Consider the following 20754-nt stretch of genomic DNA (forward strand, 5'->3'; position numbering starts at 1 on the left):
CCAATTTGGATCACTAAGCCTACCCTGCACCACCACAAAGCACAGCAAATTTCAAAATTAGCCAGGTTGGCAGGCAGATTTTAGAACACTTAGAAAAATTGTCCTTTAAACAGAAAAATCACACCGTCTTAACTGAAGCAGAGAGGCTATTCTGCTATAATATTTATGAAATTTATCAGCAACTGCTTTGCTATAGTCAAAGCCCCAGCCCAGGATAATCCTGAAAGCATGGGAGGCTCACAGGTGTGAAATGGCCCATTCACCTAAATGTGATGGTCTCAGCTGAATGAGAACACTCCCTATAGCCTGTAACAAAAGCTCTGAGATGTGTGAACGGCTCCATTCTCAGCTCTTCACCCCAGCAGTGATTCTCAAACTTTTAGGGGTCAGGACCATTTAAAAATGTTTATGGCTTGTCTTGACCCAGTAAATAGTCTGGGGGTGAAGGTCCTGGAGTGGTTTTGCTTGGTTCCTGCCTGGCACTCACCCCCACATTGGCAGCTCCTGGCTGGACTTGTCTCTGCGCTCCGGGTGTTGCAACCTCCCGGGTTGCTGCATTGCTAGGTTCCTCCCCCTGTCCCCACTAACTGGACTAAATTTGTGAGAGTGGAGTTGTGACCTGGCCCATAGGATTGCAGTTCTACCCGGACTCCTGTCGTCATGGTGGCAGGGCCAAACCTGAGTGGTGCTGAGACCCCAGAGGTTGCAGTGTCTGGAGCAGGGAGGCAAGCCCAGCCAGCCCCATGGGGCACCCTTTGAAACATTTTGGTGACCCAATTATGTATCCCAACTCACAGGTTGAGAAACCCTGTGCATGCTCCAGATATGCCTGACCTCAGCTCCTCCACCCAGTAGGGTAGGGCTTCCCCAGATCCCAGCTCACATGGGGGCATGGAGAGAGTTCCAATGCAGAAAGGCAAGCCCCTCCAGAACCAGCACACATGAAGGGCGGGCAAGGGAGTGGGTCAGAACCCATAGATGGGCAGGGCCACCCCAGATCCTGGCATATACACAAAGGATTAGGACCCCCCAGATTTTGGCATGCACACTGTAGAGAATGTGGGGCTGAGGCACGCCTTGCCCCTATTCTCCCCCAGTTCCCCTGCCACTCACTCCCTTGTCCCCTTCCCATGTCCCTCCCCAACCCTTTACTTCCCTTACTTACCTGTCCTTATTTATTTCCCTCATTGCAGCCCCATTACCTCTCACCCCATTCCCTCCCACTCCTCCGCCCCCTAAAATGTCACTTCCTTCCCAGCAAGCATTCACGTTTAATTCTTTTCACAAAAACACTTTGATTACAAGCCCCAAAATACAAACAAAAACCTTGCCAGAGAGTTTTTAATATGTTCTCGAGTCTTTTGCCTAACTTGGGGCTTGAATTGACACTGGCTGTGTGGGTCAGGTTCAAAGGACTGCTGCTTATCCCCTTGACCCATCTAGTTGGTGTGAAATGTTCAAGACTACAAACCCTGATGGCCCCTCTGTTCAGGCATGCTCAATGTAATCGGTTTGGCGCAAGGACCCAGGTCTCGCGCGGCAGACTGAAGACACTCACTCAGCCACACTGCCTTTTGGACTGAATGTGCCAAAGCTGTGCTTGGCTAGTCTGTCTGTAACCAGCAGACCACCCTTTCCTTCCAAAGCCAGGTGCAGGGGTCTGGAATCTCAACCTTCCACTGCAGTCTAGCAAATAGTTATGTAATGCACTTGCAAAGTATGTTTAGCTCAGTGGCTCTCAAACTTTTTAAACTGGTGACCCCTTTTACATAGCAAGTCTCTGATTGCAACCCCCTCCCCCTTCTAAATTAAAAACTCTTTTTTTATATATTAAATACCATTATAAATGCGGGAGGCAAAGCAAGGTTTGGGGTGGAGGTTGACAGCTCGCGACCCCTCATGTAATAACCTCGCAACCCCCTGAGGGGTCCAGTTTGAGAACCCTTGATTTAGCCCAAGTGGTAAGAGAAGCTGTGGTGTAGATCTGAACATCCGTGTCAAATCCTGCTATCAAACCATGTTGGGAACATTGTGCTTCCATATTCCAAATCATTTCCATATTGCCAGTTCAGTTAAAGTTGCAATGAAATTTCTATTTAAAGTCTTCCCCCAAAAGTCAGATTAATCTTAACATTGCTAGGTCAGGGGCTTGACACAGGTGCCACAGTATCCCTTCAGGCAGAGCTACAAATAGAGTCCAGGTCCCTCATATCAGAACAAACTATTGTCCACTTAGCTTTCGGAGAGGCAGCATTGCTTAGGCCAAATGTGTGTGTTCAGCTAAGCTGCTACAAATGGGCTACTCCTGCGTCGGCAATAGGGTGACCAAACAGCAAGTGTGAAAAATCGGGACGGTGGTGGGGGGCAATAGGCTTCTATATAAGAAAAAGCCTCAAATGTCGGGACTTTCCCTATAAAATCGGAACATCTGCTCACCCTAGTCTGCAAAGCACTCTGAGACACACAGGTGAGGCTGCCTAACAAAGAGTTGCATGTGATGACATTTGTGTGTAGGGAAAGAGGGGAACTGCAGGAAGAAAAAGGATGGTCAAGACATTGGGCTAAGATTCAGAGCTAGGTTCTGTACTGACTCCTGCCACAGGCTTCCTATGCTATGGTGCCAGGTCAGTGACACTAGAATACGTGGAGGTGGCTGCTAATTTTTCCTTATTTATTCCGTGCCTCAGTTTCCCCATCTGTAAAAATGGATCATATGTTCCACCTCACAAGTGGTGTAAGTTCACTAATATTTGTGAAGCACTCCAATACTGTGCTGAGGGGGGCCATATAGGTACCCAGTTTCATTGACCCCTTTTGTCAGCCATTGGGGGCCACCCCAACCCTCCAGTCTTGCACTCATTAGGGCAGGGGTAGGCAACCTATGGCACGTGTGCCAAAGGCGGCATGCAAGCTGATTTTCAGTGGCACTCACACTGCCTGGGTCCTGGCCACCAGTCCGGGGGGGGGGGGGGAGGGCTCTGCATTATAATTTAATTTTAAATGAAGCTTCTTAAACATTTGAAAAACCTTATTTACTTTACATACAACAATAGTTTGTTTATATATTACAGACTTATAGAAAGAGACCTTCTAAAAACGTTAAAATGTATTACTGGCACGTGAAACCTTAAATTGGAGTGAATAAATGAAGACTCGGCACACCACTTCTCAAAGGTTGCCGACCCCTGCATTAGGGGCTCACCAGCCTTTTTTTTTTTTTTTTTTTTTTTTTTGAGCCTTAGGAGCTGTGGTGCAAGTAGAAATCCCCAAAGTGTTATGCCCTGGTGACTGGGATGGAACATGGACACCGGGCAGTCTCTCCAGACGTGATCCTCACAGTGATCCATTGGAGAACTCCTGCATGGCTGCGTCTGGGCTCTGATACCTTCCCAGGCTTTGGAGAGAGAGTTTTGCCCAGGCTGTTGTTTGGTTTGATTCAGTACCTCCTTGCTTCTCTCCCTCTGTAGGTGTCGCTACCTGGCAGTTCAGCTGTCTCCTGCCATCCCTGTCTTTGCAGTAGTTCTTTTCCTATTTGCGATGGCCATGCTCCTGCGGACAAGTTTCAGTGATCCCGGTGTGATCCCCAGAGCCCTGCCTGATGAGGCAGCCTTCGTTGAAATGGAGATTGGTGAGTGTCAACAGAATCTATGCCAGAGTACCTTCCCCGAGGCCTTTGTGAAGGAGTGTGAGTGTGCGTTAGAGCCTGGGTTGGTGTGGGGAGTTTGCTAGGGGGGGCATATCTTCCCTACTGACTCTGTGAGAGGAGTGAGTGTGCCCGGAGAGTGGCTGTGGTGCCCTACATGTCTCTCAGCCCTGGAAGCCCCCCCCCCCCCCAGTACCTATCCATCAGTTCACATGCGTGTTCTCTCCTCCTGCTGTGCTGGGTTTGCCCAGGGAATTCCTCTCTCCCTCCCCAACATCCCACTCACTCCCATGATTGGGAATGGGAACAGGGAGATCAAATCTAGGTCGTTCTCTCTCTTTCTGGAGGGTGATGTCAGGCGCAGGTACATCCTAGCAATGGTTTGCCACTGTTCCTTCACTCAGCAGAGTCCTTGGCATCTCTTCACCAGGCCCCAAGTTCTTAGAGCTGTGAACAGAGCTGCTGCCGATGGCTCTGGGCACTGCAGGCTCTCCTGGTCTTGGTGTTAATGAGATGGGACAAGCAGTTATTGCTGAAGTGCAGTGGACTTGGATTAACAATTCTGGTGTCTGATTGTCTTTTACTTTCAGAGGCCACCAATGGAACTGTGCCTCAGGGCCAGCGCCCGCCCCCGCGTATCAAAAACTTCCAGATCAACAACCAGATAGTGAAGCTGAAGTACTGTTATACGTGCAAGATCTTCCGGCCCCCCCGTGCCTCGCACTGCAGCATCTGCGACAATTGTGTGGGTGAGTTAAGAGAGCACAGTGCCCTTGCAATGGGGCAGACCTCAGTCCAGAACTCATGCCTCACATGGTAGCATCTGGGACATAGGAACTGCCAGATGGGATCAGATCGAGGGTATATTTAGCCCTGTAAATCCTGTCTCCACTAGTGGCCAATCCAGTGGCCAATCCCAACTGCTTTGAAGGAAAACCACACAATAGCAGATGGGGGATAATCTACCTCCTATGAAGGCCTGATTCTAATCCCAGATAGTCAGAGATTGGTTTAAAATCTGAAAGCTGGAGGCTTTCTCTCCCTTCAAATAATTTTTTTTTTTTTTTTTAGCATTAACTATTCTAACTCTAGATATTCTTGTTATCCATGTAATTGCTCAGTCCCTCTTTGAGTCTTGCTAAATTCTTGGCCAACAACTTTTTGTGGCAATGAGTTCCACAGTTTGCGTTGCATAAAGTATTTCCTTCTATCAGTTTTGAATTTGAGATTGGATGCGGAGCCCAGTGATGGAGGCTAGGACTGGGAGCTATTTTGTATGTGTATGTCAGGGGGGGACAGATCAGATGAGGAGCAGGAAGGGGAAATGGGACTGGTGGCTGGGCAAGGAGACTGGGACTCGGCCGAGAAGCCTGAGGAGTGGAGGTGCCAGGGAGGGGAAGAGACAGGACTGTGACAGAGACAGGTTGCGGGGGACAGGACAGAAGGTGGCAAGAGTGGGCAGAAGATTCCGTGCCCACTAGAGTGCGCTCTCCTCCTGCGTCTAGAGTAGAACCCAACATTCCTGAGTCTCACCATTCTGCTGCTGTCAGAAAATATCTGTGAAACTCACTTGCAAAGTGCTTGTTTGTTTCTTTTCCCATCTAGTGGTGGGCCAAATACAGGATAACAATCTATTATTGCTATCAGTTACTCCATTAGCTCAAGCAGCAGAGGTCTGGGGGGTGGAACTAAAGGTTCCAACCCTGCTGAAAACCCATGTAGGTATCAAGATGATGGAACTTATTTTCAGATTGCTTTTTAAAAAACCTAGGAAATTATACACACAACATCTGTTAAAAGAACATTAAGGTTGCAAATTCAAACAGTTGAAAGATAGGAAATGCCACAATTAAGGTCAGCTGTGTGTATGCATTATGGTAGTTTTTAATACTATTTTGGGTGCAGGATCCCTACCTCATTCAGTGCACAGGATGGATGGTGCTCACTTAATGGGCAGCTATTCAGTAGTTTTTCTCATTGCTCAGGCAATGTTCCCTGTCTTTTTTACTGCATGCTATTCAAACTCTGCTTTGGAGACAGAATTACTAATTTTTGTGCGGTATTTTCTGTAGCACTCATCACTACAATATCGGAGTGTTTCACAGCCACAGTGACTTCCCCATGAGGTGAAGGGGTGGGATTATCCTCATATTACAGATAGGGCTGAGGCACAGAAAGATTAAGGTCAAACGTGTCCACTAATTTTGGGTACCCAATTTTGAGACCTCCAGGCCTGATTTTTTCCAAGTATTTAGCACTACACTTTGTATGGTTATCCCCTTTTGACCGGAGTGGCTAGTCAAACTTTGGGGCCCTGTGGGTGTTTCCCACTATGAGGGAAAATCTTGTTTATTTACAAAGATTATGCATAAAGTCTCATAGATTGATAGACTTGAAGGCTGAAAGGGACCATCATGTTCATCTAGTCTGACCTTGTGCACATTGCAGGCCACAGAACCTTACCCACCCACTCCTGTAATAGACCTAGAACTTCTGGCTGATTTACTGAAGTCCTCAAACCTTTATTTAAAGACTTCAAGTTACAGAGAATCCACCATTTATACTAGTTTAAAGCTGCAAGTGACCCCTGAGTCATGCTGCAAAGGAAGATGAAAAGCCCCCAGGGTCTCTGCCAGTCTGACCCAGGGGGAATTCCTTCCCAACCCCAAATGTGGAAATCAGTTAGACCCTGAGCATGTGGGCAAGACTCACCAGCCAGACACCTGGGAAAGAATTCTCTGCAGTAACTCAGCCCACCCCATCTAGTGTCCATCACCAGCCGTTGGAGATATTTGCTGCTGGCAGTCGCAGATGGGCTACATGCCATTGTAAGTAGTTTAGTCCTACCATCCCCTCCATAAACTTATCATGCTCAGTCCTGAAGCCAGTTAGTTGTTTTGGGTTTTTTTTTGCTCCCCTTGGAAGGCTGTTGCAGAACTTCACTCCTCTGATGGTTAGAAACCTTTGTCTAATTTCAAGCCTAAACTTGTTGATGACCAGTTTATATCCATTTGTTTTTGTGTCCACATTGGCACTTAACGCCTCTCCCTCCATAGTATATATTCCTCTGATGTATTTGTAGAGAGCAATCGTATCTCCCATCAGCCTTCTTTTGGTTAGGCTAAACAAGCCAAGCTCTTTGAGTCTCCTCTCATAAGGTAGGTTCTCCATTCCTCGGATCATCTTGGTAGCCCTTTTCTGAACTTGTTCCAGTTTGAATTCATCTTAATCATGGGAGACCAGAATTGCAAACAGTATTCCAGATGAGGTCTCACCAGTGCCTTTTATAATGGTACTAACACATCCCTGTCCTCTAATGGAAGTACCTCGCCTGATGCATCCTAGGACTGCATTAGCCTTTTTAATGGCTACATCACACTGGCAACTCATAGTTATTCTGTGATCAATCAATATACTATGTCTTTTTCCTCCTCCTCTGTTACTTCCAACTGATAAGTCCCCAGTTTGTAACACAAATTCTTGTTCTTAATCCCTAAGTGCATGACCTTTCACTATTAAATTCCATCTCATTTCTATTACTCCAGTTTTCAAGGTCGTCCAAATCTTCTTGTGTGATATTCTGGTCCTCCTCTCTGTTAGCAACACCTCCCAACTTTTATTTTATTTTATTAGCACACTCCCACTTTTTGTGTGAAGGCCATTAATAAAAATGTTAAATACGATTGGTCTGACCAATCCCTGAGGAACTCCAGTAGTAACCTCCCTCTGCCCTGACAGTTCACCTTTTAGTATAACCTGTTGCATTCTCCCCACTAACCAATTCCTTGTCCGCATTTCAGTTCTCATATTAATCCCCATCTTCTCCAATTTAACTAATTATTTCCCATGTGGAACCGTATCAAATGCCTTACTGAAATCCAGGTAGATTCGATCTGCCTCAGATCCTACCCCATTTACACTGATGTTCACTGTGTTAGTCATCAGTCACTGCTAACTTTTTTGATGAAAATTGAAACAAAAAAGGCATTTAATGCTTAAACCATTACTGTCTTTCTTTCCTCATTGAGAAATGGGCCTACCCTGTCTTTGGTCTGCCTCTTGCTTCTCACATATTTGTAAAATGTTTTCTTGTTACCTTTTGTGTCCCTACCTGGTTTTATCTTGGCCTTTCTAATTTTGCCCAACATGCTTTTTTTTTTATATATATATATATATATATATATATATATAATAAGCGACAAAGAGTCCTGTGGCACCTTATAGACTAACAGAAGTATTGGAGCATAAGCTTTCGTGGGTGAATACCCACTTCGTCAGACGCTGCTTATGCTTCAGTACTTCTGTTAGTCTGTAAGGTGCCACAGAACTCTTAGTCTGGATCTGTAAAAAGCGACAAACATGGCTACCCCTCTGATACTTTTTTTTATATTCATCCTTAATAATTTGACTTAGTTTCCGCTTCTCGTATCACTCTTTATTGGGTTTCAGGTTGTTGAAGATCTCCTGGTTAAGCCAAGGTCATCCCCACATACTTCCCATCTTTCCTATGGATTGAGATGGTTTGCTCTTGTGCCCTTAATAATGACTCTTTAAAATGAAGCAGCTGTTCTCTTGGGGAAAAAATAGTATGATCATGGAATTAAATACTGTCATAATACATAGGCATGCAGGAGGCAAATTAAGATTGCACAGACAAGCTTAATTCTGGCATTTCCTAACTTGTGAGTGTTTGACTTTGCAACCTTAATAATGTTCTTTTAAAGTTAAGAGTGTGTGTGTGTGTAATTAATAAATATATCCTCCACCTTTTATCTGCAACAGTTGTGATCTGCACACTGTGGGAAGCTAAGAGGATGAAGGGGAGCAGTTGCTGATTTTTGTAACTGAAATAGACACTAGGTTAATGGGGCTGCGTGTGTTATATCTAATACTGGAAACAAACAGCAGTGCACTCTGGGAGCAGGAATAGCAGTGCTCAGTAGACTTCCCATAGAGCTGAATACCCAACTAGAAGTGACCTCTCTGCTTCAGGAGCACTCTGCTCAGTGGAGGAGCTTTGCTAGGCCATTTGCCTGGTTTTGTTGGAGGATGGGGTCTCTACCTGAGGCCACGCTCAGGCCCGTGTATCGACCATGCTCTCTCTTTGTGGTAGATAGAGGGGGTCCTGAAACTCTTCAGTTGTGGCATGGGGGGTCTGGAAAAGGCCAGGTATCCCCACACTAGAGGCCGTCCTCTTCCAGGTTTGCAGTATGGGGGGAGTGTTTTCTGTGCAGAGGAGCAGGTTATGGAAGCCCCTTGCCTTGGGCTTGGGCTTGGGCTTGGGCTATGGCTTCCCCAGCTGTGCTGGTGGGATGTATCGGCAGGGCTTGGGTGCCCCTGCCTCGCCCCACACTGCAGGTGCACTGACATTCTTCTCTTGCTCCCCCAGAGCGCTTTGACCATCACTGCCCCTGGGTTGGGAACTGCGTGGGGAAGAGGAACTACCGCTACTTCTACCTCTTCATCCTCTCGCTCTCGCTCCTCACCATCTACATCTTCACCTTCAACATCGTCTACGTGGCGCTCAGTGAGTCCTGCCAGCGGGGGGATCAGAGTGGGGAGCTGTGCTGTCAGGGTGGGGAGTTGGGTCAAGATCAGCACAGAAATCAATAGATTGGAGGAGGCATGAGGCCTGTCTTTCTGGGCAGCACTGTACATTAACTTCTCTCATTTGTGTTGTCCAGAGTCCCTGAAGATTGGCTTCCTGAACACGTTGAAAGAGACCCCTGGAACATATCTTTCCCCATCGCGTGGAGCATACCTGCCTCTCCCACCCCTCTGCCCTGGTGAGGGAGGGAGGTGTGTATCTGAAAAGCAGCCACAGCCCTTGTGTGCAGCGTCTGCCGAGGGGCTTTCTGGAGGCTTTCTTTTTAATTGGGGGGTGGGGGTGGCTATAGGCCATGGGGCGATGGGAGAGGAGCAGGTCTATGTGTTTAGGGGGAGTAGAGGGGAGCTACACAGAGTGTCATGGAGCAGGGTCAGTGGAAGATAGATGCTGTGCTGTGGGGTTGTGAATCCTTAACCAGCTGCTCACGGTACTGGAGGTGCTTATCTGTTTCTTCACCCTCTGGTCAGTGGTGGGGTTAACCGGATTCCACACCTTCCTGGTGGCTCTGAACCAGACGACCAACGAAGACGTGAGTGATGTTCCTGTCTGTCTGCTTGCCGCTCCCCAGCTTCTCTTCAGAGCCATCTCCCCGCCCCCCCCCAATCAGTTCATCACTGGGTGAATTCCCCTCGCACGCAGCAAGGCCAAACCCCAGGCACAGGCTGGGGGTGGAGGGAGGGCATACATCCAGGGCAGCACACAGGTCCACTGCTGCCACAGCTCCCAGAAATGCAGTTTAGGTCAACTCAAGCTTATTCTGAGGCCTCCTTGGGCCTGCTGCTCATGAATGGGGAGGGCCCAAATCCCCTCTCTTCAGCCCCTGCCCGGCCACTAGATGCGCAAGGAGTCTGAGCCCCCACTCTTCAGTCCCCAGGGGCGTAGGTTCGTGCTCGTGCTGATGGTCTCCATGTGTCAGCAATGGAAATAACAGGGTCCAAGTCCTGCTCTGAGAGGCAGCCAGAGCCCAGGTGGCGTGTAACCGCGATGAACAAGGGGCACCTGTGCAATGCCCCAGTGCATCAGTCAGTGGAGCTGAATGCTCGAGGGCCCTGGTCTGGCAGGGAGCTCACACCCCGTCCCTTTGGGATGTTCTCTGCTTGCAGATTAAGGGGGCGTGGACTGGGAAGAACCGGGTGCAGAATCCCTATAGCCATGGGAACATTGTGAAGAACTGCTGTGAAGTGCTGTGTGGGCCCCTGCCCCCCAGGTAAGAGCCTGGCTTTCTCTAGGAGAGACGGGGGTGGTGTCTGTACCCAAAACCTGAGGGAGAGGGGGCCTTCTGTATGTGCCAGTAGTGAGGCAAGTTTGTGCTGCACTTCATCCTTCCTCAGCCAAGGGGCAGCTCCTCTCCGGTCCTGCCTTGGGTGAGGCAGGGCTGTTCCCTCAGCCCACCCCCTCCCCCTGTCCTGCCTTGGGCAAGGCAGGGCTGTGCCCTCAGCCTCCCCACTCTGTTCCTTGCAGTGTGCTGGACAGACGGGGCATCTTGCAGCAAGAGGAGAGCAGTGCGCAGGGGGAGAGCACTCGGGGGCCCAGCACTCAGGAGCCCAGCGCGCCGGAGAAGAGCAGCACTCAGGAGCCCAGCGCGCCGGAGAAAAGCAGCACTCAGGAGCCCAGTGCTGCTCAGGTACTTGGTGCGCAGGTAGTGGGCAGCGTTCGGGAGGGCAGCAGCAGCCCCACGCGTCAAAGTGCAGTAAGTGACCCTCTTCAGGAGAGGCTGAGGGAACTGGGATTGTTTAGTCTGCAGAAGAGAAGAATGAGGGGGGATTTGATAGCTGCTTTCAACTACCTGAAAGGGGGTTCCAAAGAGGATGGATCTAGACTGTTCTCAGTGGTAGAAGATGACAGAACAAGGAGTAATGGTCTCAAGTTGCAGAGGGGGAGGTTTAGGTTGGATATTAGGAAAAACTTTTTCACTAGTAGGGTGGTGAAGAACTGGAATTGGTTACCTAGGGAGGTGGTGGAATCTCCTTCCTTAGAGGTTTTTAAGGTCAGGCTCGACAAAGCCCTGGCTGGGATGATTTAGTTGGGTTTAGTCCTGCTTTGAGCAGGGGGTTGGACTAGATGACCTCCAGAGGTCCCTTCCAACCCTGAGATTCTATGATTCTATGATTGCTCCATGCGGCCAGATGCCCTGCACTCCTCTCCTGCTGGTGATGGTAGCCATAAGCTCCAGCTCTAGCCAGGAGGACAGAAAGGGGCTGAGAACAACCTTCAATAGGGGGAGTGAGGCAACTGTTCTTAGAGTAAAGCTAGGTCCTGAGCTGAGGGACCTCCTGGAAGGAGTCTTTCTGCAGAGATGATGCTGGCAGCAGGGATGTCGGTGGTGGGGGTAGAGCAGGGTGGCTAAAAAGAAGCTTCCAAGCAGCTGGGCTCCTTTGCACTCTCTTGTGGCACCCTGAAGGCAGGTGTGGTCAGCTGGGGGAATCACTGGGAATCACACCCTGCCAGTGTTGGCACTGGGCACTCACTGCAGTAGGAGGAAGCCATGGTGTAGTGAGCAGGGGGCCCAGAAGCCTGGGCATGGCCTGATTTATCACTCGCTCTGCAGCCTTTTTTCCTCCCCACGTTTCCATCTCTGGGTGAGGGTGTTATGGCAGCACCTGAGTAGTCCACTCACTCCTGGTTCCCTGGGCCCCTTTCCTCCTCTCTAACCCGGCTCCTCCACTCGCCCTGCAGCAGCACTCGGTGGTGCCAAACCATAACTGGGAGTGTAACCTCATGAGAGAGAACAGTGGCCAAGGGGGCTGCTGGGCTCGTTGGAAGGAGGGGGTAGGCAGGGGCAATTAGAGAGTTAGTTCCCTTTTCCACTCTTCACCCGGCCCCTCTAACCTTGGCCTGCAGGTGAAGAAAGGCAAGCAGGAGCCTGAAGCCATTGCTGGCCATGGGGGAAGCAGCAGGGAGAGAGAAGGGTGTTGAAGCTACAGGACAATGTTGGGGCAAGAACAAGTAGGGACAAACTGTCTGTGAACAAACTGAGTTTAATGAGCAGAGGAAGGTGGCTCTGGAACAGCCTATTAGTCGGAGCAGTGGGGCGAACAGCCCAGCTAGTTTTACGACAGAGCTTGATCAGTCAAACAGGATTACATGACAGGGTGGCCTGCAAGAGCTGGGTCTGAACTGAGTGATGCAGGAGGGCCCTTCCTGTCCTTTGTTCCCATCCCTGCTTGACCTCAGTGGGCGGGGCTGTGGTTTTGGAGGGAAAAAAACACTGGGTTTGGGAGTGTCTGCTCCATCCCATTACTCTCTCTCCTCTTCCCAGGTCCCCATGCTGCCGCTGAGCCCCACTGGGATGCCAGAGGAGGCTCAGCCTTCTGCTGTGGAGCTCCCAGCACAGCCCCGGGATGATGGGCCAACCGAGCACTAACCTCTGCCCGAAAGGAGAACATTGTTTGTTCTGTCCAATCAATGCCAGAAGTGATTACCAGGCGGAGAAGGCCGGCTGGCTGGCAGGCGAGCAGACCACCCCTCACTGAGGGGAGCAGATGGGCTGGCTGGCAGGTGATTCTTCATGGCCATTTTGCTTTAGTCTTTATTCACCTCGATTGTGGACAGGAGTGCGCCTGGCTCAGGTCATTGCCAATGGATTCTAAGAGTGAGCAGAGCATGTCAGTCATTGGTAGAGACCTTTACCCTTGCAGCTGGTCTCGGAACAGGCTCAGGTAGGACTTCTCGCTCTGCAGTTGGTCCTTAGTGCTAAATGGTAGCCTGGCCGTGGCCCTCTCTTTCTGCCCCAGCAGTCGTGTCTGACATCGGCAGCTGCCCTGCAGTGGAGTGACAGGATTGAGGAATCATGATGGGAAGGTGACTGTGACCGTGGCAGTGTTTGTCTCTCTCCCTCCCCCTTCTCCCTCCGTCTGTGGCATTATTTTATTGTTTAAGGTGGTGGGGTGGCCAGGAAATACTGTCTTGGGTGCCAGGAGGGCCAGAAACACCTGGGCACCTGGGGATGGTTTTCTGTAGCTTCCTTCCCAAACTTCCCCATTAGTGACTAGCAGGCATTAGAGGTCCTTGAACAGTCATGGAGTGGGCAGCCTCCTTTGCCCTTTGGGGAGTGCACCTTTCACTGCAGGAGTGTGGGGGGAGAGCAGTGCCAGGTGCAGAGCTCGCTACTCTCTTGACCCTGCATCAGCTGCAGAGCAGTTGCACCAGGGAATCGTGAGGGAAGAGCCCTCTTGGGTCATGCACTCTGTTCCTGGGGCCAGGGCAGGATTTGTTCCCTAGTGCCTTGTCGACTCCTGTGTTTGCTGCCCCAAGCAATGGGGCTTCCACCCCTTCCCTGGGGAGGCTGTGCCCCCATTGAAGTAAATGATAAAAAGCTCTTTCCCTCTCTCTGGCCCGTTTGGCTCTGAATTCCCTTTGTCAGGGGTGCCTAGGCCTTGCTACAGTATTCCAGGGCCCCCATGTGCTTTTCCACCTGGAGCAGCTCTGGCTGCGAGGGGTTCCGCTAGCTGGGGCAAGGGATGGGTGGCCCGTTCACAGGGGCTGTTGCCTTGGGAGAAGGAGTTCTTTGGAGCCTGACTCCTTGCTCCTCCTGTCTGCATGAGCCAGGCTCCTGGGGGCTCCCAGTCTCAACTCAAGGGCTGCTTTGAGGCAGCTCAGCCATCTTCTTTGTGCCATCTTCACTCCCTGTCTCCCACCAAGAGATGTTGAGTGGGGCTAAAAGAAGGAGCCCTTCTGTGGCAACCCCTTGCGCCCCCTGGGGAGGGGTGTCCCCTGCCTGCCTGTCTGTTGGAATTCCCAGTCTCTACCTAGGGGGAATGCCTGATTCTGTTCAAGAGGGCACTCTTATTCCCCTCCACTTGTGGTATGTCCTAGGGTGAGACCCTGGTGTGGAGGGAGGGAGGAATTGGGGTTACTGAGGTGTCTGACCTACTTCCCCCCCACAAGCTTGAGGCAGGAGTCCGTCCCCCCCCATCTTGTCCCACATTTACTGCCCTGTTAGTAACTAGTTCTCAGAACTGTCTGTCTCATCTGGCACAGGAGGTGATCCTAGCATGTGAGACCTGCACTGTGCCCTGTCTCCCAGCACTCCCCTTACAGCAGATATGTGCTGAGAGTCCTGAAGGGCAGTGCTCTGCAGAGTAGTGGGGGAGGTTGGAGCTGCCCTACCTCTCTGGCTCGAGGGCAGCTCTGTTGAGATCTGGGGGCAGGGTCCTTCCTGTTACTCCCTTGGCTGTGTGGCCCAGCCTCTTGACCCATTCAGCCTTAAAGCTCCCGCTCTATGCTGGTTTGATGCAAGTGGGATGGCCAGGGTAGAAGGCACAAAGGCATTCCCACTCTCCTACAATTGAGCACAGTTCAAAATTGCTGCCTCCTTTAGCTCCAGCTGGATTGTGTTGTCCCTTGGAGAACTGTCCCCTCTTCCCCTGCTGGGAGAGCACAGAGGAGGAGCCTTGAGTCTGGCTGGCCCCTCTGAGATCACCGACGCTGTGCCAGGTTCTGGGCTCTCCACACCCCTCCCCCTGGAAGACTTAGTCCTGTGGCTGGGACTTGTCCCTGCTGCATAGGCTCAGCTCTCTGCCACTCCAGTGGTGCTCCACTCCCTGCCCATGCTAGCGCCCCCTGCCTGCTGGGGACTGTGTTGGAGGCTACAGCCAAACTCTTCCACCTGCCCCCAACATGCTACCGACCAAATCTCAAAGTTGTTGCAAAAAATGTATTTTTGTTTTTACTAATCTATTTTCTAATGTACCGTGTCAAACTCTGCCCACTGTGGGGGGGGCCCCTCTGGTGCCTCTTGCACCGTGGCTCCTTTTCGGATCCGTTAAGTTTCTCAATGAAGGAAGTTTTTTTTGTGTTTTGGATTTTTTAAACAAATGAAGGAATCCTAATCAGTTTGAAAGCCTCTGAGATGTGGTCTCTTCCTGTGTATGTCTGTCTGTCAACTCTCTTTCCTGAGGCATCCCTTACTCTGGAAAACCAGAGGGGCTGGGCCCTGTTTGTAAAGAACCATATTTTCAGATTTTTTTCAGTGTGTTTTAATGTCACTGGGGCAGCTCAGGACCCTTGTGGGGAGCCCTTGGCAATACCTGGCTGAAGGGAAAGTCAGCTGGTTGAGCTGAACTTGTGGGGTGGGGTTGAGAATGATCTTGTGCTAGCTGCACCTGTGGGATTGTGGAGGAGAAAATGGAGCAGATTTTAAAAAAACCCGTTCTGAAGAGAGGAAGAACAAAGGCTCCTGGACCTGCTGTAGAAGTGGGGAGCCCTTTTGCCAAGAAAAACTTGCATGCTGGAGGGTGGGAGGAAGGCAGCATCCTCTCCACCTGGGGTCTGTCATCCAACTGGCTGAAGCCCAAGTTAAAATGGCCTTGTACTAACCTCCCCCTGAGAAAGGGGAGATCCCCAGGTTCCCGAGCCCTTTCACTAAGCTTGTGGTGCAGGCAGGAGGCCGACACACAGAGTTACAGGTTAGATCACATTTTATTGGGGTCAAGCACAAGGGAGTGAATTCAACACCCAAACCTACATTACTGCAACAGAAAGGCAGAGATTTTACAGGCACAGGAGTCCTGAAATTCAGGGCTAAGCTTGCCGCAGACACGGGGCCAAAGGTGACTGCTGTAAGCAGATGTATCTCCTATCAGCATTAGTGGGTGTTGTAGCCCTTTACTCCAGGACTGGAATTGGCCCATTACCCAGTCACTCAGCATATTCTGTGGGTAACAGCATATGGGTGCAGCTCCAGTGCAAGACCGTTTCCTGGCCTTTTAACATAAGCTAACCGAAGAACTCTTGGTGCAGTGCCATTGTGCCAAAGCTGGCTCAGCCCTTTTGCCCTGGGACAAGCCCCAACTAGAACCCAACCTGCTAGCTTTTTAAAGCCAGGTGGGCTCTTGCTGCTCTTAACGCAGCACCCTCTTGCCTCTGTCGGCTGCTTCCGTAATCTGTGTGCCCCAATGCTGCAGTGTTAGTCTGTCAGGGACAGCCCTGAACAGGGGTGTGAGCTCTGTAGGGAACACATGAATTCTTGTTGGGGATGTCCCCGTTCTCTGCTGCACAGGGGGCTCATGAGCAGTTGTGGGATCGGGGACTGAGCAGCAAGGATTGTTTCAAACAAACCAAGTCAGTATCGACTTCCTCTGGGCACACTCCTTCCGACGCACAGCACCTGCTGCAAAGCGAGGACTCTGTCCACACGAAGGCAGAATGGACTGACACTGGGGAACACTGTGAGCACAATGCATGGCCTTTCCGACACAGGGTGCTTCCTTTCCTTCCACCTTCCCAAACAAGTCACCACTGGCCTGAGCCAGGTTGGCCCCAGTGGGCGTGTGGCAGGCTGGAGTGATGGCCTGGTCGGTTGCTGCAGTGAGCTGGCCCAGGCCTTTGGCAGGCGGGAGCTGCTGCAGCCTGGCCTTATTTCTAATAACTCAATGCTCTGTGTCAAGGAGCGGCAAAGCCCCTGGAACTAAACCCTATGCTTTCTGGCCAAGCTGGTCCCCACATGGCTAGGTTCTGCCCTGAAAGGGACTCGCCCCATGCTGAGAAATGCCTGCTTGGGAGGCTACAGGCTCCTGCTCTCAGCGCTTGCTGAGTCTTGAGTGGCGAGGATCCTGTGTGGCACCCATCGCCCTGCTCTGCTGCCTGTTCCTCCCCGCCCCCAGACTTGCGTTTGAAACACAAGAGTCTCAGTTCTTGTTCGGTGCCTGGCTCCCTTGACCTGTTAGCACCAGCTCCTAGGTTACCTGTAGCCTCCCTCGCAAAGAGCCTTTGATGTTGAGGAGCTTCAGCTGCAAGTGGGCATCTCCCATTGCACAGCCCCAGACACCCTCTTGGCTAAACTGCTTGGCTTTGCATTGCCCAGGAGCTTCCTGGATCCGTCCCATTCAAAGGGTGTCCTGCTGACTAAGGCCTCGGCCATTTGGTAAGGCCAGGCAGAGGGTGTGGGCAGACGACGGTGGGTGCCAGGCAGAGGGGCAGGCAAACACCCGTTCATGGCTAATGCACAAGCTCTGAGATTGGAGTTTCTAATGGAGAGGCTGGAGAATGAAGACTCAGCTATTTGCAGAAGCAGGTCCTTTGTCTTTGACAGGAACGCAGAGAGGGGTCCTATGCAGTTCCCAAAGGGGAGATGTATCCTGGGGTGGGGACCTCGGCAGCTGCCCCAAGGAACCATAAAACAGCCCCAGTGTCTTCCCCTGCAGGGCTCACATGACTGTCCCCAGCAGAGGAGTGGTCACCTGTGGTCCAGGAATCTCCCAAGATGTTGGTCAGGGGGTAGAGAGTGCCCTTGGGGTGTCCTGTCCTCCCTGCTCTGCAGGCTAAGTCCCTGATGTGGGGTAGTGCTGGGAGGGTTGGGGCAAGGAGGGGGCAAGCTCAGGAGGACTCTTCTAGAGAGAAGGCCTGAAGTTGCTCCTTTGTGCTGTTCAGCTCCGCCTCGTCCCGGCCACTCTCCAGTGTCTCAGATCCTTCAAAGCAGCCCGAGTCGCGGGGAATGTCCCCTTTGGGGTCCGAGGGGGAAGGGTGCGGCTCCAAGCTCTCTCCTTCCTCAGCCTCACTGGCTGCTGCAGGGGGAAGAGAAGCCAAAGCGTTAGAAGCTGGAGGGCATGGGCTGCTTCCCAGGGAACTCTGAGCAGGGCCCAGCCTGCCCTTGGCTGGGCTAAGCTGGGGGTGGGAGGGTGAGGCTGTTCCCTGCATGCTCAGGGGCTGTGCAGAGGCATTCTGGGTAATGAAATGTGACTTGCTCCAAGTCTAGCCAGCTGCACTGGGTGAGGCCCCTTTGCTTATTCCGTCACCTGTGCTGCTTCTCCCCCAGGTGCACAGAGCAGCTTGCAGCTGGGATGTCTCCTGGTGGCTCGCCCTTGCTTGGCACTGGGGTGGCTCCTTGGCAGAGCAGTTGCCATGTGGGATGTAATTTGAATACTGGCTGTGGTAAAGTGCAGGGCACTCCTGGCTCTGGCTGCCAGCTCGGGCTTTGTAGGGGAAGTCTGTCCTAGTGGCTAAGAGTCAGTGGATACAGCCCACCTGCAGGCTCCTCTGCTTCCCACACCCTTGAATGGTGGATGTCTGCCCAAAGCAGCAGGTGGATTCCAGGGAAGGGCCAGACCTGTCTTGGAGCTTACAGGCTGTTTTAGAGCAATTGTCTGCAGGGGAGGGGGTCTCTGGGTGCAGGAAGGTAGCAGAGCGGGTGTCTGCCTCTTACTGTCATAGTCTAGCAGCAGGTCAGCAGCTGTGAGCAACTTGGCGCGATGCTGGGGGTCCATGATGTTTAGCTCATTCAGGTGGGTCTCCCGCAGCTCCTTGAAGTCCTCCAGGGTCTGGTAGCCATTCAGTAGCAAGGTGGAGATGTGCTCCTGGGGACAGACACAATCAAACTCACATAACAGATACGCCTGTAGAACGTGTATCCCTGGGGACACTCATCTAGTCTTTGTATGCCTCAGCTGAGAGCTTCACCCTGGGCAGGCTCGGGCTCCAGGATCTCGGCTTTCATTTAAAAACCCTGTTCCTAGCACATGGGGTTGCAGAAATCCCCATGCCAAGAGGGAAGAGTGTGACCACTGCAGTGAGTGGATACTGAATGGCCCTCTTACTCCCAGGGCTGATGCTGGTTTTATCATGGCCTTTCACCCTTGTCAGTATTGCCAATTTGATTAACAGAAACATTTGTAGGTTCCAAGGTCAGAGGGTCCCACTGTGATCATCTAGTCTGCCTTCCTGTACAGCACAGGCCAGAGAACTGCCCCAGGATAATTCCTAGGGCAGATCTTTTAGAAAAACATCCAGTCTTAATTTAAAAATGTTCAGTGATGGAGAATCCACCAGGACCATTGGTAAACTGTTCCAATGGTTAATTACTCTAACTTAAAATTTACGCCTTATTTGTAGCTTGAATTCGTTTAGCTTCAACCTCCAGCCATTGGATTGTCTCTCTGCAAGAGATTTGTTCCCCATGTAGATACTCAGACTGGGATCAAGTCACCCCTTAACCTTCTCTTTGTTAAGCTAAACAGATTGAGCTCTCTGAGTCTGTGATTCTAAGGCAGGCCTGCACAACTCGTAAAGCGGCGAGGGCCACATTCCTCCAAAGAAAACAGCTGAGGGCCGAAACCTCCCAGCCTGAGGAAACACCCCGCCCCAGGGCCACCCAGCCCTGCGGAAACAAACCCTCCTTCCCCAGCGCCGCCCCACCAAAACAGCTGTGGGCCAAAAAGGAAGGTTGGGGGTGGGGAGGTGATACTTTATTTTAAATCAACCAGGGGCTCCCAGCTAAAGAGGTGGCTGGGAGCCCTCAGGGTCAAATTAAAGGGCCCGGAGCTCCGGCGGCTGGGGGAACCCGGCAGGGCCGACTCTAGGTTTTTTTGCTGCCCCAAGCAAAAAAAAATTTGGCTGACCCCCTTCCCAGCCCTGGGCTCCCCCCGTACCCTCCTGCTGCCCCAGTCCTGGGCTCTCCTCCCACCCACACACACCCCCTGCCACCCCAGTGCTGGGCTTCCCCCTTTCCTCCCCACCAGTGCCCTCCCTCCACCCTGCTGCTGCCCCAGCCCTGGGCTCCCCCCACCAGTGTCCCCCCCCACACCTCCTGCCGCCCCAGCCCTGGGTCACTGGTAACTCGCTCCCAGGGCGGGTCATTCAGCCGGAATTTTGGATGTGCACAAAACACAGACAGGATTGGTTCCCATATGGTTACAGAGCTGCAGTAAAGTGGAACAATTTTCAGCTTGTGTGATTGGAGGATATCTGGATGCATATTATAAGACTGTCCTCCATAAATGAGGAAAAGTTGAGGTGCCTTTATTATTCTTTTGTTCCACTCTTTCTTTCTATGGGGAATTTGCCAATGCAATATCTCTGTCTTCCTTTCAAACAAACAAAAAGGCAATGGCTGTTGAAAATAGCAATTCCAGTCCTAATAAGCATTTCTTGCTCAATTTTATCCTACTTTTTCTACAGCAAGTTACAGTGGATCAGTATATTTGCTTTGGGAGAAATGAAGTAAAAGCTGCTCAAACCGAGCTTGAGCACTCCTGAATTATGAGGTGTTCAAATCTGGAAGGCAGGTACTGGGGGTGGGAGAGGGCTGTGGGCTCCATGGGAGAGCATGGCAGCAACTGTCTGGAGCTGCAGGAGCCAGACACGCTGGTCTGAGTGGCACAGTAAGCGGTTTGGGGGTTGGAGAAGGGGTAGGGGGTTCCGGGGGGCAGTCAAGGGACAGGGAGCAGGGGGGGTTGGATGGGGCAGAGGTTCGGAGGGGCAGTCAGGGGACAGGCAGCAATTGGATAGGCATGGGAGTCCAGGAGGTTTATCAGGGGACAGGTAGGGGGTGGGGTCTTGGGGGGAGGTTGGGTGGGGTCTCAGGAGGGGGCAGTTGGGGACAAGGAGAAGGGAGGCTTAGATAGGGGCTGGGGTCCCAAGGGGCAGTTGGGGCAGGGGTCTGGGGAGGGAGGCAGGGGCAGGGGCTGGGATTCAAAGGGCTCTGGGCTGCTGGCAGCCGCGGGCAGCCCAGAGCCCTCTGATTCCCGGCCCTGGCTGAGATTTAAAGGGCTCTGGGCTCCCTGCTGCA

The 20754-nt window shown here is 51.6% G+C and overlaps 2 protein-coding genes across 2 annotated transcripts in view; one reads left to right on the forward strand and one right to left on the reverse strand.

The window, feature by feature from the left end:
• The window catches only part of ZDHHC9 (zinc finger DHHC-type palmitoyltransferase 9), a 38479-nt gene extending 23951 nt beyond the window's left edge, over nucleotides 1-14528 (forward strand). The window contains exons 3-10 of the mRNA XM_045029834.1: nucleotides 3468-3628; nucleotides 4234-4392; nucleotides 9033-9170; nucleotides 9328-9376; nucleotides 9678-9780; nucleotides 10355-10458; nucleotides 10713-10875; nucleotides 12511-14528. Of these exons, the coding sequence (XP_044885769.1) occupies nucleotides 3468-3628; nucleotides 4234-4392; nucleotides 9033-9170; nucleotides 9328-9376; nucleotides 9678-9780; nucleotides 10355-10458; nucleotides 10713-10875; nucleotides 12511-12615 (982 nt within the window). The 3' untranslated portion in view covers nucleotides 12616-14528. The remainder of the gene's footprint in view (nucleotides 1-3467; nucleotides 3629-4233; nucleotides 4393-9032; nucleotides 9171-9327; nucleotides 9377-9677; nucleotides 9781-10354; nucleotides 10459-10712; nucleotides 10876-12510) is intronic.
• Nucleotides 14529-15230: 702 nt separating this feature from the next.
• SASH3 (SAM and SH3 domain containing 3) overlaps nucleotides 15231-20754 on the reverse strand; it is a 34382-nt gene continuing 28858 nt past the window's right edge. The window contains exons 8-9 of the mRNA XM_045029833.1: nucleotides 18394-18544; nucleotides 15231-17755 (exon numbers count right to left, since the gene is read on the reverse strand). Of these exons, the coding sequence (XP_044885768.1) occupies nucleotides 17568-17755; nucleotides 18394-18544 (339 nt within the window). The 3' untranslated portion in view covers nucleotides 15231-17567. The remainder of the gene's footprint in view (nucleotides 17756-18393; nucleotides 18545-20754) is intronic.

The sequence above is a fragment of the Mauremys mutica genome, chromosome 9 (assembly GCF_020497125.1).
Source record: "Mauremys mutica isolate MM-2020 ecotype Southern chromosome 9, ASM2049712v1, whole genome shotgun sequence".
Lineage (NCBI taxonomy): Eukaryota > Metazoa > Chordata > Testudines > Geoemydidae > Mauremys > Mauremys mutica.